Source organism: Eublepharis macularius, chromosome 14 (genome assembly GCF_028583425.1).
Source record: "Eublepharis macularius isolate TG4126 chromosome 14, MPM_Emac_v1.0, whole genome shotgun sequence".
NCBI classification, from domain to species: Eukaryota; Metazoa; Chordata; class Lepidosauria; order Squamata; family Eublepharidae; genus Eublepharis; species Eublepharis macularius.
Genome location: NC_072803.1, coordinates 69,130,685 through 69,148,434, shown reverse-complemented (window position 1 = coordinate 69,148,434; position 17,750 = coordinate 69,130,685). Strand labels below are relative to the sequence as shown.

Genomic DNA, 17,750 nt, shown 5'->3' with positions numbered 1-17,750 from the left:
GCTTGCAAGAAGTGGAAGAGGGTTACCTGTGCCTGCTTCAAGATTGCCAGCGCCTACAGACAGTGTGCTTCCCTTAGGGTTAGTCATCTGAACACAACACTGACACTGGAGAATGTTAACACGTTAATTCTTCTGAACAGCAACCAGTAGCAGAGTTGATACCATGTAAGAATACGTATGCAAACAAGATGGACCGTGAGCTTATTAATGTTTTAACATTTAGTCAAGAAAAGTTTGGTAGTTTAAACAGATGCTGTAAACAAAATTACGTTCCTGCTTTTATGTAGCAAGGCTCTGTTAGCTACAAAATCAGACTAGCATTTTTAGCTTCCAAAATTTGTTCCCCATCACGTTGCTCACCCATCATGCTCACTTCAACAAGGCACAGCAGGACCATTAACAGATCTCAACAGTGCTGGGATCTTGGCAAGCCCACCACGCCTGTTCCTGCCTGGACTTCCTTGGGCTGCTCAACACCCCACCCTTTTCCTATCCAGTGAGTATTGTTATTCCTTCCCCTCCCTTATTATTGCATGAAAATAACACCAGGCTAAAGCACAAAGGGGAAAAAAACTCCACCAGAAAGAAATGTCCATTCCTTAAAGGAAACAAAGGCCTCAGTGACCCCAACGCCAGAGAAAACCTGGGAAATAAAAATTAAGAGCCTCCAGACTTCCTGTTGTCACAGCAAAGAGTTTTCCGTTCAGAACACCCCCCGCCCCCGCTTCTGTGCATGTTTTAGGTACGCCTCCAAATGCCAGCTGCCTCACCAGCACCGGCCTTTCTACTGGTTTCCATCAGTGAGACAGAGCCAGAGAAACGCAACTGGGAGCAAAAGGGGCCCATCTCCAAGCACAGAAAGAACGGCATTTTGGGGCTGCCTTGGTAAAAGATTTGGAACCTACTATCTGCCAATACTTCCACTTACAAAGGGGGAAATTTATCAACTCCGCTACATCATTCATTTCTAAAATCTATGCCCTGAAAATTCAGCCCACAGGGCTATCAAAGACCCTATCAATTGGTTGTTGTGGGTTTTCCGGGCTGTATTGCCGTGGTCTTGGCATTATAGTTCCTGACGTTTCGCCAGCAGCTGTGGCTGGCATCTTCAGAGGTGTAGCACCAAAAGACAGAGATCTCTCAGAGCGGGACCACAAGTGATGCCTGACACAGGTTGGACACTAGTCAGCTTCCCTCAAGTTTTGATGGGAAATGTAGGCATCCTGGTCTTGCAGCTTGACTCTCTGACTGCTGTCCAATGGACTTTTCAACTGTCACTTGTCCAACATTCCGCCAAGCTGCCTACATGTCCCATCAAAACTTGAGGGAAGCTGGCAAGTGTCCAACCCGTATCAGGCGTCACTTGTGGTCCCGCTCTCAGTGTCACCAACTGACACTGAGAGATCTCTGTCTTTTGGTGCTACACCTCTGAAGATGCCAGCCACAGCTGCTGGCGAAACGTCAGGAACTACAATGCCAAGACCACGGCAATACAGCCCGGAAAACCCACAACAACCATCGTTCTCTGGCCGTGAAAGCCTTCGACAATACACCGTATCAACTGTTAGAATAAAACACAGTAAAGCCACAACATAAGAATCATAATACCGTACCAAACAGCCAAAATCTATAAAAGCATCTAGACAAATCAGTAAAGGTCAGCCCCCAGAAGTCAGGAGAGCTAGCCAGGCATGTCCCCTGTCTGTAGGAAGGGATCCACAATGAAGGCGGTCGCAATTCAAGGGCCACTACTCAAGCAGTGACCAAGAGGGGCACGCAAGGAGAGAGGCAGAATATAGTGTGTACACTTCTCTACTCTCAGGCCACCGTATCTGTTACTTCTACTGAGCATACGCAAGCACACCTAGCATCCTCCCCATATCTTGCACACAGAGCTGGAGCCCGGGCAGGGTTAGAGTCACCAGAAAGAACAATTTAAGAACAGAGAAAGAGGAGGAAGAGGGGATACTACATAAGACACAGCAATATCCCAAAGAAAACAGAGAAAGCAAGGAATTGCTATCCCCTTATCCTTAACAGGGATGGGCTGGTGTGCCCTGGCGCTCAGGTCTGGCCTGCCCTTTCTCAGTCCTCTTTGGACAACATAGCCAGAGCAAACACTGCACATACAGAAAGGATCCGGCATGCTCGCCCTGGACGCACTGGCTGAACAGAGCTCTCCAATGCTTTCTGCAGTTTCCATTAGATAGCAGCGTGACCAGCTGGGAACCCCCACTCCTTGAGCTGGTGGCCATGGATGAAGGAAGACCTGAAGCCCAAAGGAGGGTGAATGGGTCCTCTTCCACTTGGACAATCTGTCCCACCCAAGGCTTTTTTTCTGGGAAAAGAGGTGGTGGAACTCTCTACTATCACAGGTGCGCGCGCAAAGCGCATGCGCGTGCTCCCACAAATGTGTGACGTCACTCCTGGAAGTGACGCCGCTTCCTGGAACCCAGCACAATGCATTACAATGAGATAAATGTTAGTAAGCTTGGAAAATTACACTATTATGAGAAAGGGTTTTTTTCCTTTCTGTATCCTCTACAAAAAGTGAAATCTTCCATTCCGTTTCTCAAACATTTCATTTCTTTGGAATCATATTTTAAAATATGCAAGAAGGAGGGGGCCTCTAAAAATACAAAACCCATCTCAAAAATCTAAATTCTAACAGATTCTCTCTGCCAGCATGGAAAAAAAAATTCCAAAATTCTTTCTCAAGATTCCACAGAGTCTGAAATTCCTAATCAAATTTTCAGGGAGTGTTTTGCTTTACTGGAGCTATTCAAAATTAGATACCCAACTTTAGCTGCATTAGATTTATACTTAGTTTAAAATGGCCTTTTTTTGTTGCCTGCCAACTCTACCTTACCAATGGCTAAGCCGTTGTGACATTGTGAAATGCTCATAAATATTCCAATGTCCCGGACAAACAATATTCATAAAAATTTCCTTAACATCCATATGTCCACTACAATTTCAGTGATGTTAATCAGCTGAGGGTGGGGAGAACCATTTGAATTACAGCTATTAAGACAGAACAACACCTATATGTTGATGAATATATTGATAAAAGCCTTCTGTGACTTGGACACAGCTATCCATTCCTAGCATAAAACTGGAATAACTATAACTGATATTTTAACTAATACAAATAACCATAACTGATATATTTAACTAACACAACCAATCTGCATTCAATAGCTGTGGGAACCATAACAATGTCAACTTCAGTCAACAAATCAATGAAACAAAACACACACACACAGCCCCATCCACCCCCATGAAAAGAAAGCAGAATGAACTCAAAGCAGCACACAAACACAGCCCCACACCCTGAAGAGAAAGCAGAATGAACTCAAAGCAGCACACACACACAGCGCCCACCCACCCACTCCCCCAATGAAAATAAAACAGAATGAACTCAAAAGAATCACGCACATAACAAGAAACCCCTGAATGAAAGAAAAGCAGAATGAACTCAAAACAGCTTAACCTCCTCTGGAGAGCCAGCCTCAGCAGCTCTGCTCGCACTCTCTCTCTCTCTCTCACTCACTCACAGAGGAATGGGGGGAAAGCAGAATGAACTCAAAACAGCTAAACCTCCTCTGAAGAGCTGGCCCCAGCAGCTCTGCTTGCTCGCACTCTCTCTCTCACTCACACACAGAGGAATGGAAAAAAAGCAGAATGAATTCAAAGCAGCTAAACCTCCTCTGAAGAGCTTGTGCCGGGCCCAGCAGCTCTGCTTGCACTCTCCTCTCTCACTCATGAATGGAAAAAAGCAGAATAAACTCAAAGCAGCCAAGCCTCCTCTGCAGAGCTCGTGCTGGGCCCCAGCTTGCGCTCGCTCGCTCTCGCTCACACACACACACACACACACGGGGGGGGGGGAATGGAAAAAAGCAGAATGAACTCAAAGCAGCTAAACCTCCTCTGCAGAGCCAGTGCCAGGCCCAAGCAGCATCTGCTTGCACTTTCTCTCTCTCTCTCACTCAAGAAAGCAGAATGAACTCAAAGCAGCTAAACCTCCTCTGCAGAGCCTGCAGGGCCAAAGGAGGAAGGAATCACGTGAGCAGATTCTAGAGCTGCCGGAACAGCATTCCGGAGTGTTCCCACTCAAAAAAAGTTCTGGTCCCACCTACTCTTTGCAATAGCGGCTCTCCACAATGTGGATGGGAGATCAAAGGACAGAAATCCAGGCCTGCCCAGGATATTAAAGGTAGATGAAGATCCCCAAGTCTTCTATATATTTTACCTTGTTATTCCGTATGACATCACACCTGCATCCTATTAACATATCATGGAAAGCAGCAGAGAGACATCCATTCTACTTAAAATAGGTGTGAAGGCAGCTCCAAAGCAGGAGGCTGGAACAGAGAGGTGGTATAAAAACACAGCAGCACCCCACTTACTTCCTCCCTCTCCTGCAAGCCAAACACTACAGGGTCTCTAGCATACAAGGCCAAATGCTTGGACCACTTGCCAACAAGCCTGACTAGGAGGCAGTTAATTCTGGTGTAACTGATGGAGGGAACGTCCCGTCCAAGTTTTAACCCAGGCCCTTAACTGCACCATCTGTTTTTAACTGAGCGCAAGAGGGAGGAAACCTCTGGGAAAAGAGGACCCAACTTTGACAGAGTCTCAGAAAAATCAGTCCCTTTTCATTTGTGGTAAAGGTGCCATCCAAAAGACAGCCACACTAAAATTTACTTAGTATCTATCACTGAAAGGCTACATGATTCTTAACAAAACCTTTTCAACTGATCTGGGAAAAAATGTTTAATTCAAGAGAGGGGGCCCATTTTGCTGAGTGGCTGTTAACACCCCTAACCACAAAACAACGCTTGCAGACAGTTGAAGTCACCAGAAACGAAAGGGGTGTGGGCAAAAGCTGCTTTCCCACCACTGAAGGCTCAACAATTGGAAGTGATTCATCCTCTTCCTCGCTTAAAAGAAGGGCTTCCAATAATGTTTTAAGTTCTGAAATACAACATTTTGACCAGGTCTATTTTCAAATACGTTCCGTATCTGCTGTTTCTATTAGAAAAACTGTAACTCAAATTGTCATAACGTTCAAGTTCACTTCCACTACAATTCATTCTATCTTCTCAACCAGCAGAATTTACCACCCTTTTGCCCCTCTGAAGACTCCCTAGAGATGAGCACTTCTAGTCCATTCACAGCTCCATTCCCTCGGGATCTCTGGTAGGAAAACTGCAAAGTCCTGCACAACTTCCTATTTCAAGGTCCCTTCAGGGCACTGTAAACAGGGGCTACAGGCCAAACCAGGACATCATTCTGCCAAACCAACACCAAAGTGGATGTGAGGTGGCTGTTTTTTACACATGCCCAAATGCAATAGAAATAAACGCTTCTTATTTGATTTCTCCAACTCTGATCCTCTTTCATGGCAATATAAAGACAATAGTAATGATGTAGGACCAAGGCACCCACGTCCAAATAATCTTCACAAAGGACAGAATGCTGCTGTCATTGGCTCGGCTCAGCACAGCGTCAGATTTTGTGCATTGCAGTCCCCCCTCCCCCAGCCACGGGCCCAATCCTATGTCTATGGATAAAGTCACAACCATGCAACAATCCTCTCTCTCTACAAACTGAACATCCATCCAGTTACTACTCTTTAGGAAGGAGCTCACATGCACAGCTCTAAGGGGATTCTGCCACCATCTGCACATCCAATTTGCATCAGGAGGATACAAGAGGGCTTTTTTAAAAGAAGAAGAAAGTGAAAGAAAAGAAGGGCAGGCAGGGTGAGAGGTGGGGAAGAGGAGTGAGTTATGCATTCTGGGAGGCTCTCCGTGATTCGTCATATAGCATTAATCTGCCCCTCTCAACAATAGCCGTTGAATTTCGACCGAATCCCAGCTGCCATCTTTTGAATGAAAGAAAACAAGATTTAGGGCATCAAGCGTTGGTGCGGCTTGGTTGGGGGGGGGGGGGAATAGTGGCTTGCATTCATTAGTGCCTGACAAAGGAGTCCTGCCTTTGTCTACTAAATGGCTCATGTGCCCTATTAATTTGCTGAAGGTTTTTTTCCCCTCCCCAGAGCAAACAAAAAATGCCAAATGGGGCAAAATGAAAGAACTGAAGCAGACACATTAGCACAGTTGCCCAACCCCACCCCCACCCCCACCCCACCCACCATGAAAAAATCTGCCCTTCAACAGCTGGGGCTAGAAACGGCGCCAAGGGGATGCTTCGCCCGAAGCACAGGCCTTTGCATTTGCCAGTAACAGGTGAAGTGAAAAGCTGTTCACCCAGAAGGGAATTCCAACCCACTTGCTTGGAATGAAAGTTCCCCACTGACTCTGACGCGTCCTACCAAGCAAATGTGCATTTGGCCCAGGGACCAGAGGCTCTTTCACTTCACTGATGGAAAAGTTAAAAGGAGAAAGAGGAACAGGGCAGCTTGGCCCACCTGGCTGCAACTGCATCTATTTAAAACATTTTTATGCTGATTTTTCATCCTGCTCAGAGTGTCCAAGGAGGTGAACAGACAACATTAAAACAACAAATTTTACAATGCATATGCATATATATATATATTAAATCACATATACCTACACAAACAGGAAGGGGTCATCACTGAAGAAACACCAAACAAAACAGAAAAGTCTTCACCTAATGGCAGAAGACAATGATAAAGGGGGACAATTTTATCTACCTGGGGAGGGAGTTTCACAATTTTGGCTACATAACTGAGAAACCTGGTTCTTAGGATGCCGCCCATCTAACCGCAGATGGCAAAGGCACCCAAAGCAGACCCCTTGAAGATGATCATCGTGATGGGGGTAAGTCCATCCTGGAGTAGGCGATCCTTACAGTATCTTAGTCCCAAGCCATACAGGGCTTTAAATGTCAATGCCCAGAGGCAAACGGGGAGAGCCAGTCTACATGAAACAAGACTGCACTGATATGATTCTGATGACCTATTCAAATCAAAATCCTAGCTGCAGGATTCTGGACCAATTGTAGTTTCTAAACACTCTTCAAAGGAAGCCCCAAGTACAGCGCATTGCAGTAGTCTAATCTAGGTATGACCAGTGATACATGATAGTGGCAAGATCTCTTTTGTCCAGTGGAAGGAGAGAGAAGCCACTTCTGCAATCTGCTTTTCCAGCAGGAGGCCCAAGCCCAGGATCACTCAGGATACGAATCTTCCCCTTAAGGGGGAGCGCAATTCCCATCCAGAACAGGACACACCTCAATTTCTGGGTCAATTCTTCCTCACACTAATAGCACCTCCATTTTGTCCGGATTACGTTTATGCTTTCCTCTCGATAAGGAACTGCACAGCACCCGAGTTTGTGACAGATTTTGGTACTCATTTGGAAAAGATGTCACAGCAGCTCCATTTCAGCATCCAGAAGGGACTCCACAATCTGTTTCAGATTCCACAATCTGGACCAAAGCATTGGCATACTAGGATCACTCAATTCCAGATCCCATCAAACTTTCCTAGAGTGTAACCCAGTGGGTTGTGACACCCATTTGGCAATATAATGAAGACAATTATTTCTGTTAGCAAGACAGGTCTGATTCCGAAGGATGTTCTACAGTTCCTAGAAACAAGTTCATTGAAATGCTCTCTCCCACATTCTCTGATCTCAATGATCCATGTAAGCAAGAAGTTTAATTAAAGGACCAACACTAGAGAACACATTCCCGAGCATCGTAAGTCACAGGCTGGGGCAGGGGGTGACAGAAAGGGGACTGCTTTCATGCCCCTTCAAGGAACGCACAGAGCACTGTAAGGCATCTGAAACCAGCCCTGGATGAATCTGCTCGGCTGCCAGCATCTCACATAATATGCTGGCATGCTTAGGGCTTAAAATCATGACCTGGAAAATACCCCCCTTCTCAAAAAAATGTTATTTCGGAACTTCCAATTTACAAGAGGCAATGAGATGCTCTTTCCCTTGACAACCACACACACACAGGTAAACAACTAATACGGATATGAACCTGCCTTCATAACACCTCTGCTCCTTCCTGCTCACATCTACTCAAGCCCCAGCGTCTCCTCCTTTGTTCTCACAACAGCTCTGTTGCTGGACGTAGGCCCCACTTTCCCACCACAGGGAAAAGGAACAGACACTCCTACTGGCAGCTCTGTGAGTCAGGCAAGCTTGAGCTCAGTGCCAAGACTCTACACCTAGCCAACCTCCCAGTGACAGTCTAGTTTTAATACTACTTTGGTGCCACGCCTGGGCGCACTTCTCTAAACATGGGAGGCCTGAAGGAAAGCTGAGCATCACCAAATGGGGCGTGGCCAGGGACTGCAACTCCATCCTACTTGAACTGCCTTTGAAGATGGAACCTCCACTTTACACTGGAAGTCAGCACCGGGCAGGCCCGGCCCAGCCCAGCATACCCTGACGCAGGGCCCAGCAGCCAAGCTTCTTCCACCCTCCCCTCCCCTGGCTCCAAAATGTTCAGGACAGGATTCAAAATCCACCTTGGCTACCCTGTCCAAGGCAGACACCCTCATCTGGTTGACTGATTTGCTCATCACAAAGAAGGCCAAGAGATCAACCCCCACCCCCAACTGAACACCCCACTGCCCCCTTCCTCGCCAAGAGATGCAAACCCATAGAAACAAAAATCCACTTCTTCCCAGGGCATACTTCTCTTCATCAGGATCAACATAAAATTCATTCCCATCTACCTAGAACTACTAACGAACGAGTGATTACTTTCATACTTACAAGCACCACCCTGTTCCATTGGGAGACGTCTCACATTTTCCTCCATTCAGGCAAGATTCGAAAGGTGGGGTGCATCGGAAAACTGCAACAAGAAGGTGAAGTTACCTCTCAGGGAATTCCACGCAGAGAACAGTGAGGTGGCTGCAGACTGCAGGACCAACTCTGTAAATAGACTTGGAGTGGTCAAGTTGTTGCTAACCCCCATGCACTTCATATTCCATTAACATTCACTTTAAGAATCAACACAGCTGTTTTCAAACATGCAAATACATTTAATCCCGTTGATACACTTTCTTCCTAACTCCAAGAGAAGAAGAAGAGCCTTTATCCCTATTTTACAGATCAGAAACTGAGGCTTAGCTTCAAGGACAACATAAAGTCATTTGCTGAGGTTGGGGCTGAAAGATATCAAGAGGCCATTATCTGCCCCTTCCAGGCAAAACTAGGGTTAGCATAAGTTCCACAATCTAACACAGCAGCAACAATCTGGTGTTTACTGCACACAAAATAAAACTACTGTCATGTGATATGAGCAGAAACTGCATGAATTCCCTCAACATCTATAGTCTATTCTTCTACCCAAAGAACTTTTGGGCAAAGGAAAAGCAAGAGGGGAACAGTGAGGCACATAGCTGGGGGCACAAAAGCTATCAGTCTGAGCTGATTCCCTTGGTCTACAGTTGTATGTGCACATGTACATACACATGAGGAACTGCAAGCAATGGCTGTGGACCCTGCACCAACTCCAACGTGTGGCTGGAAAGTACACTCTAACGTAGGCAACGGCGCTCCGAGTCTGGGCAGCTGAGAGGCAAACCTCACTTAGCACCAAATGGCCAGGGGAGAAACTGCAGGCAGGGCCAGGGCCTTGCCGTCCTGGCCTCAGCCCTTCTCATTCTTGAGTCAGCATGCAGTCCAATGGGCTAGACTTAGAAAAAGCGATGTTTTTAGGATGCTGAATTATTCAGTTCTGGGAAAATATTTTCAGCCCTATCACAAGGCTGTTTTGTGGCATGCGTTTGCTCTGTGCCAATAATAGCAAAGATAAATGGCTACAAGCCACAACTTGGTTCACCAGCAGGGAGATGTCCAAGTTGCTGAACAGCAGCTACTAGAAAGAGCAATGTTGGTCTGCCTTCCCAAACTGGAGCCAGAGAAGAGATGTCATTTACTTGGTAGGCAGTCTGGGTGGGCCAAAGCTTTAAAAACCTATTTCTAATATGGCTTGGTGTAAGGAATAACATTATTGCCTTCATTTCCTCAGTAAGTTCTTTATACAATATATATCTATATATCCACCCTGAGCCTGCGGAAGCGGGGAGGGCGGAATATAAATATAACAAATTAAAATTAAATTAAAATTAAATTAAAAACAAGCATTTGTTCACCAACAAAAGGTAGGATGTTTCAGGGAAAGCATCTAGGGAATCACACGTAAAAGCAAAAGAGGGCTTCCGGCATGCCATCAGAACAACTATGGCAGAGCGATGCATAATTCTCACCTAGGAAGATTCCCAGGCGCCAGGCCCTCCAGGCCCTCTTCTACAGGCTCTCAAATGTTACCAACTTTTGCACAGAGCTAGAACCTCAGCATTTTATGCTGGCTCCTCCTACAGATCCATAGATTGTGCCAAACAAGCTAAGGAGATGCAGCCTCCATATCTAGGACTGGGGCTCTCTCTGAATTGCCGCTGCTGAAACCAGAGGCTCCAAATATTTATTTTTATTGTTTTATTTATGTCATTTATGGTCCGCCTTTCTCACTGAGACTTCAAGGTGGATTACACAGTATCAGAGGTCTCAAGTTCTGGCATGGCTATGGGAACCTATTCTCTACTTAACAGTAAAGTTGACCATTCTGTATAATGGGAACAAACGCCAGTCTTCAGGGACAACAGGTGACAGTAGACAAAAAATATTAATTCAGAGCATGTTGTAAGTAGAGAAATGCTGGGGTGGTTTGGTCGACTGCAAGCTCCTTCTTGATACTGAAGTTGATGAACAGCAGTGCTGTTTCAACACCACAGACTTTGAAATGGGTACCATTCCACTAGTTGTGGCAACTAATGGATTGCCTTCTGGAAACTTTGTTCACCAGAAAAGACCTGGATCCTCTCGCTCTCTTGGGCCACTGATGTGCCACAGGAGGGCTAGTGCAGACTATTGGAAAGCTGAAACTGAACTGTCGTGCTTGAATCCTGGCCCTCCACAGAAAAGCTGCCACTCTGCACGGAAGCTCTCGCTGTGCACCGTCCCACACCACAAGGCTGCTGCAAAAGTGGCAGCATGCATATTTTGCATTTCATTGGCTCTGGGAAGGAGAGAAAATCTCCCCAACAAACGTAGCTTAGCCCCGGGAAGCTTGTGCCCAGCTCAGTCAAGGGCTGAGCCAATCAGCCCCTCTTCCTTCACCATACAACTGGAGCATGAGAGATGGAAGGGTGGTTTTCTGCCCTAGAGGAGCAGGACAATCCTGGGTTCAGCAGAGGTCAGGTTTTATCCAAGTTCTCAGCCACCACACCACAATGTGGTGCCAGAAGCCTGCAAGCCCAGAGCAGGCTCTGCTTCCTCAGGCGCCCTGATGAAACAAAGTCTGGGTTTGTTTTGGTTTTCAATTTGCTGCTCCTCAGCCTTCGCCTCTTTCCCCTCCCCTCTGGCACACGCGGACACACACCTCACTAAACACTATTCCTCAATTGTTCAGCTATTCACGATGGGGTGGGGGAGGGAGGCAGCCTGCAAAGAGAAACCTACAGAGAGGAGTTGTAAAGCGCCGCTCAGTCACACCCCTCCCTCCTCACTCGTGGGAAAAAGCAGCAGCTGCAAGGCAGAGCTCTCTCTCCACCCCAAACAAAAAAGGGAGGGGAGAAATCAGAGCTGCCCATTGTCAGACTCTAAAGATCTCTCTTGTTCTTGCTGCAGACCTCAGTGCCGGGCTGGGCTGCCCCTGATACTCAATACCTGCCCGCTTCTTAACTGAGCCAGACTGACACACACACACACCCCGCCGCGGCACCACCTCGGCACAGACAGAAAACTCATGTAGGCGCTCTAGCGATCTGGAGGAAGGCGGAAGGCACTTGCCTTTTGCTTGGAGAGGCAATGCAAACTGAAACCAGACATGACCCCAGAAAGTACCCGAAAGAGGTTCTTCCCCATTTCCGGAAGGCAGGCGCAAAATCACTCTCTGATATGACTAAGACGGTGACGATTTCCACTGTGACTTTTGCTGGCCCTGATGAAGTTTAGAAGCAAGTCTATCTACCAGTTGGGCCTCGCGTGCATGCAACAGACTCCTCTGCGACCACCATGGAGACAATACCAAACGCTGCATCTGAGCGATCAAGCGATCAGCACACGTGTGTGCAACCTCTAGGGAGCTGACTCACCCGGAGCACCAGCAGAAGCACAGCAGGGCAGCAGTTAGTCCCTCCCCAGTGCATTTGGTCTCCTTCACTTTAAGAGGACTGGGCCAGAACGCTACACAAGCCCTGCCGGGGTCTGGACCCCAGACCAACAAGCGCTTCCTTTCCAAGGCTGTATCCGGAGCACCTTCACTTTGATTTCCTCAGACTTCTTCAGGGCCCCATCCCAAGGTTGCCCTTTCTGGCTTCAGTTCCCTGCCCCTGGAGCGACCTTCTGGCTCCTTTGTTTCCGGTCATCTTCCTTCATCCCCCTTGCCTCTGGGCTCCCTGTCTCCTGGGCTATCCCTATTTCCCGGGCTTCTGAGCAGGAGTTCAGATCCAGGCAACCAGACAACTGTCCCTTCCCTCAGCAGCTGTGCTGTACATTGTTTTGCTCATGGAATAGGTGAACCTGTTGCACTGCTGCACCAGCTCAGCCAATCACTGCTGGAGGCTTCAGTGTAATTCCAAACAGATTTTCTATGGGACCCCCCAGGTTGACATGGTAGAGAAATGCCCCTCCAGAAACGGTCTTGGGAGTTAGGAGCAATTGCCCCAGCAGCTGTAGCTGTACTAAGAGAAGCAGCTGTTCAGCCAAGAGACTCAAGAAGAAGCTTTGGGGAGCAGGAGCGCTTTTCCATGGGCTTTTGTGGAATTTAACTAGTGGAGCTCTTTCTCCTATGGAAGTAAGCCACCCTACAGGGCTTGGAACCAGATGCAAAAATGTTCTTTTCATGAATGTGATCACACGGGGGGGGGGGGTTATAGTGGTTGGGTTAGGCTCTGGGGGACACAGGTTCGAATCTCCAATCAGCCATGGAAGCTCCCCCCCACCCCACCCCACCCCCCACCCCGCGCCCTTGGGCCGCTCTCTGCTCTCCGCCCCACATTTCACAGGTTTTGTCTTGCAAGAATCAAACGGAGGAAAGGAGAGCGGCTTAAGGTGCTCCGAGTCCCCCTCGGGGGGCAAAGCAAGTTCAGCGCAAAGCTGCCCTGGGAGGCGCCTCTGCCTCGAGGTCCCCGCACGTGTCGCGGGCTGGTGAGGGTCTAGTCCCCGGCAGAGAATCCCGCGGGAAGCCGCTCGCCCGCACTACAAGGCGGCGTGCCGCGAGCGGGACCGCGGACCCAGCTTCACCCCCTGCAGGCCCAACAGGCACCAGCAGCACGTGCCTCTCCCGCACCCCGAGGGAAGCCAAGGGCGGCCCGCCAGCCCGGCCGGCACTCAGACGGCTCAGCCGCGCAGGGGAACGAACGCTCGCCCGCCCGCCCGCCCCGCGCCCACCACGCCAAAGCGAAACTCCTTCCCAGTCGGCGGCGTCGAGTTGGAGCTCCAGCCCCGTTTCCGCTCCATTGTCCCTGCCGGGAAGCCCGAGCTCCGGGGAGCGGCCGGCGCGCGAAGCGACATCCGCCCCGAGGCCAGCATTCCGCAGCACGAAGCGGGAGGCGAGCGCGGAGCGGCGCGGGCCAGGAAGCCTGGCGCAAGCAGGGGCCGGGGCGCGGGCGAGCGGCCCCCGGGCGGAACCGCGCCGCTGGCCGAGAGGGCGCCCCGAGCCGAGCCCCACGGAAGCCCCGTCCAGCTGGGCAAGACCCGGGCCGCTCCTCCAGCCCCGCCGCCAACACCCGCCGGCCTTCCCGAACAGGGAGGCGCCACCTCGGGACCCCCGCCCGCCCGCCCGCCCGCCCGCGTACCTTGGCTCAGGACCGGCGGCAGCGACAGCAGGAGGGCGAGGAGGAGACGGTGGTGCTGCGCGCCCAGCGGCCGCATCCCGAGGCGCTTCCGGCCGCCCGACTCTTCACTCGCCGCGGCCCGTTAGGGCTCCGAAGGGAGAGGCCACGGCGCGCAGGAGACCCTCGGCAGTGCCGGCCGACTCGCCCGCCGTCTGCTTGCCGGCGTCCTTCGTCCGGGCAGCCGCGGCGTCCGCGCCCGAGAAAGAGGAACTTCGGCCGGAAAGTTTGCGAGGCGCGCGAGCGGCGGGGGCGGAGGGATGTGGAGGGGCCGCGCGCCGCTTTGCATCTTAATGGGGCGCGCAAGCCCCGCCCCGCCGCTCGGCTCGGCTCGGGCCCGGGAGGCAGCGGGGCGGGGCGGCAGCGGGAGCGCGCCGCGGCGGGGCTGCCGCCCTGCTCCTGGCGCGGCCGAGAAGGTGCCGTCGGAGCATTCGCGCGCTCCGGCGTCGCGGGCCGCAGAGCCGCGACCGAAGCGCCGCCCGGCCCGCGCAGCAAAGCCTACTGTCCGAGGCCCTTGCGGAAGCAGGCCGGACCGGCCCCAGGCCAGAGCCGCGGGCAGGCCTCCCGGGGAGGCCCCGCAGGAGCATCTGGATGGCGGGCCCCGGGGCCCTCGCGCGCCTCCGGCAGCTGGGCGCGGAGACCCCCGGCCGCGGGCGAGCGTGTCGAGAGGCCCTCCTGGCCGGTCCCCTTGCGCCGCCTTCGGGTGGGGTTCACCTCGCTGCCTGCCCGGGCGACGGCGGGTGGGCGTTGAGGGTTTCCCGCCGCTCGCCTCCTCCGGCTGAAACGGGCGGGCTCCGGGCAGGGCAAGGGCAAGGCTTCGTCGCGCCAGGCAGGGTAGCCACGGGGCTCCCTGGCCCAAGAGGCGGGAGGGCCGGGCCGCAGGTGGAGGCCTTCCAGAGGCGCGCAGGATGGTTCTGGCGCCCGCGAAAGCTCAAAGCAGCTGCCAGTTGCTTGTGGGGGCTGCGGGGGACCATCGCCGCAGTGTCCCACTTGGAAGCCTGGGCCAGCGCTGGGGCATTCCTCACCCAGGCCGAAGGGTTTCCTTTCTTGTTGGAGAACTGAGAGCCTCGCTACACCAGGCAGCAGGGCGCGCCCAGTGTCGAGGGGGTGCCGTGTTAGCCAGGAAGTGTAGGTTTGAAAGACAGAGCCGGTGGCGATCACTCTGGAGGGGACAGATGCTCTCACAGCCCTCCACCACCACTGGTATACCAGACTGCCTCCCCTTCCAGAGTCTTTGCCCTGCCGAGGCTCAATTAATTCAAAGTTTTAAGCAGCGAGGGTGGCAAGGCAAAGGCTCCAGAAGGGGAGAGAGTTTGGCATACTAGAGGCGGTGGAGGGCTGTGAGAGAATCTGTCCCCTCTGGAGTGATCTCTGCCGGCTCTGTCTTTTAAAACTACACTTCCCGACTGACACTGCATCTCCCAGCACTTGACAAACATTCACCCAGGAGTCTCATGTAGAGAGACTCTCAGTTCTCCAACAAGAAAGGATAGATCCAAGTGTGGCCTTTGTCTATATTCAAGTGGAAATTGTCCACTTACAGTGAAATCCTAAGCACAGTTACTCCAGTCTAAACCCATTGATTTCAATGCGCTGAGACTGGAGAAACTCTGCTTAGGATTTCACTATAAACTACCAGAGCTGTCTCCATCGCATGATTTGGCCTGAATCCAAACTGAAAAGGGTCCAAAGCACTAGAGTTATCCAAGAAGATCTGTAGTTTGTTCAGCCACTGCTCTCAGTCACTTTGCCTTAAAAGGGCAAATTAGAGACTGGGTGATAATTGGCCACCTCATTTTTGTCTACAGATGGTTTTTTAATTAGTAAGTGGATAACTGCCTGTTTGAATGGCTGGGAGAAGGTGCCCTGATTTAGTGACTGATTTACTATAGACCTCAACATCTCATTTATGTGGTCCTTTTTTGATTTTAACAGCCAAGATGGTCAAGGATCCATCGCTCAAGTGGTGGCCTTCACAGAGGCCAGGATCCTGTCAAGATTCCTCATTGTAACAAAGTGGTCCATACTTGAACCCGATGGTGTATTAAGCATGTCTTCCATCTTGTCTATGTTACAGTTGGCATCCAGATCAGGGCATTTTTGTGCGTGTTATCAGCAAAGACACAGCGTCCTGCTTCTTCCAAGCATCTCATGCATCTTGCATCATCCAAGCATTTTCTTCTGAGCATCCTGCTATTTTTAAGCATCCTTTATCTCCTGAGCATTTTCTCCTCTGTGTGTTCAGGTTCTCCCAAGCGTTTTATCTCCAGTGTCCTACTTCTCCCAGGTATCCTGCTTCTCCCAAGTGTTTCCTCTGGAGCATCCTTTATCTCCTGAGCATTTTTCTCCTGCACAGCTCCTTCTGGCTGACCCCTTGGTTCTTGCCATAGCAGAGGAAGCCAAGGCACCAGGAACAACAATTAGAATTAAAATGGACGAAAGCTCGTCTTGAAACTGATCAAGGACACGTTAGAGTCCATTTGAGAACTTACTCTTTGGCTCTGATGGCAATGAAAAGAGAATATTTGTCTGCCACAATTGTGACAGCAAAGCATCATCTGGCAGGGCTGTTCTGGGTTATTGTGTCTCGGTTCACGAGCAGCCCTTGACAGCTGATGACGAGCACTTTGCTAGCACTTCCCAGAGAACCCCGATGGCCAGTCTGTCCAGTTTGCAGTATCATCGTAAGCAAAGTTATACTCTGTTGAGCCCATTGAAGTCAATGGCACGTGGATGGCACTGTTGGACTCCATATTAATAACAGTAACAATTAATGTTCCCAAGGCTTCCTCTTCTCAAATTCACATAGGTAGGGTTATATTGATTGCATTGGGCAACTCGCACAAGGTCCTCAAAACGTTCAGGTGCACCGCCTGTGTTTTGCCCCTTGTCCACGTCTTGACTAATAAAGTCAGCCAGAGGTGGTTTGGCACAGTAGTTGGAGCTGCTAATAAATAGATCTTCAGAAGTCGGTATGTTTCCAATAACTTTGAAACAGGCTGTAATCAGATACTTATTGAAAAAACCCTTTGGATGGTACAGATAAGAATAATTACAGTGCCAAGCCTCCCTTGCTTAGGGAAAGGCCTTAGAAAGTTTGTGGCCCAGCAACTCCAGGATTTCTTGGATGAAACTGATTATCTAAATCCTTTTCAATCTGGATTTGGGCTTGATTATGGTATAGAAACTGCTTCAGTCAGCTGACAGGTGGGAATGTCCCTGTTGGCCCTCTTTACCTTGCAATAGACTGACACCGTCAGCCAGGGAGGACCAAGGAGGGCCATGTTGTCCTTCTGGACCACCTGCTAGAAAAAGGTTTGGGAGGAGGAGTGTTGTCTTAGCACTGCTCTTTCCTTGAAAGGAGGTTCCAGGAGGCAGTGCTGGGGGACCTTTGTTCCTCTTGGAGATTGTTGGCATAGAGTGTTCCACTAGGGTCAGTTGTGTCCCAATTGCTTTTGATGTCTACATGAAGCCTCTGAAGAGATCATCATCAGAAGATTTGGAACGCAGCATCATCATCAGCATGTGTGCTGATGCTCCAGCAAAACCCCGGGAGGCAGTGGAAGTACTCCGCTGGAGTTTGGAAACAGTAAAGGACTGGATGAAACTTAATCCAGCAAGACAGATGTGTTCTGATTGGGGAATAAATCTGATCATAGAATGGATGTTTTACTGGTTCTAGGTTACACTACCACTATACTACCTATTCGTGCTCTTTCTTCAGGCAAGGAAGGCCATTGCTCAGCAAAGTCCGGACCATGTCCGCAAGCATTTTGAGACGGGAGAAACTAGTGGGATGCTGGGGGGTGGGGTGAAATGTGGTGGTGGTGGTTGTGGAACCATTCTGGGTCCCAGGAGAACCCCCTCCCCCTTCTGCCTCACAACAATCTGGAAT

At 50.2% G+C, this 17,750-nt stretch overlaps 1 protein-coding gene across 3 annotated transcripts in view; it reads right to left on the bottom strand.

Annotated features, from left to right (window-relative positions):
- NOTCH1 (notch receptor 1) overlaps window positions 1-14,090 on the bottom strand; it is a 127,391-nt gene extending 113,301 nt beyond the window's left edge. For all 3 annotated transcript variants that reach the window (XM_054998569.1, XM_054998570.1, XM_054998571.1), the window contains exons 1-2: window positions 13,820-14,090; window positions 8,727-8,808 (exon numbers count right to left, since the gene is read on the bottom strand). In XM_054998569.1, the coding sequence (XP_054854544.1) occupies window positions 8,727-8,808; window positions 13,820-13,895 (158 nt within the window). In that variant the 5' untranslated portion in view covers window positions 13,896-14,090. The remainder of the gene's footprint in view (window positions 1-8,726; window positions 8,809-13,819) is intronic.
- Window positions 14,091-17,750: the final 3,660 nt, after the last annotated feature.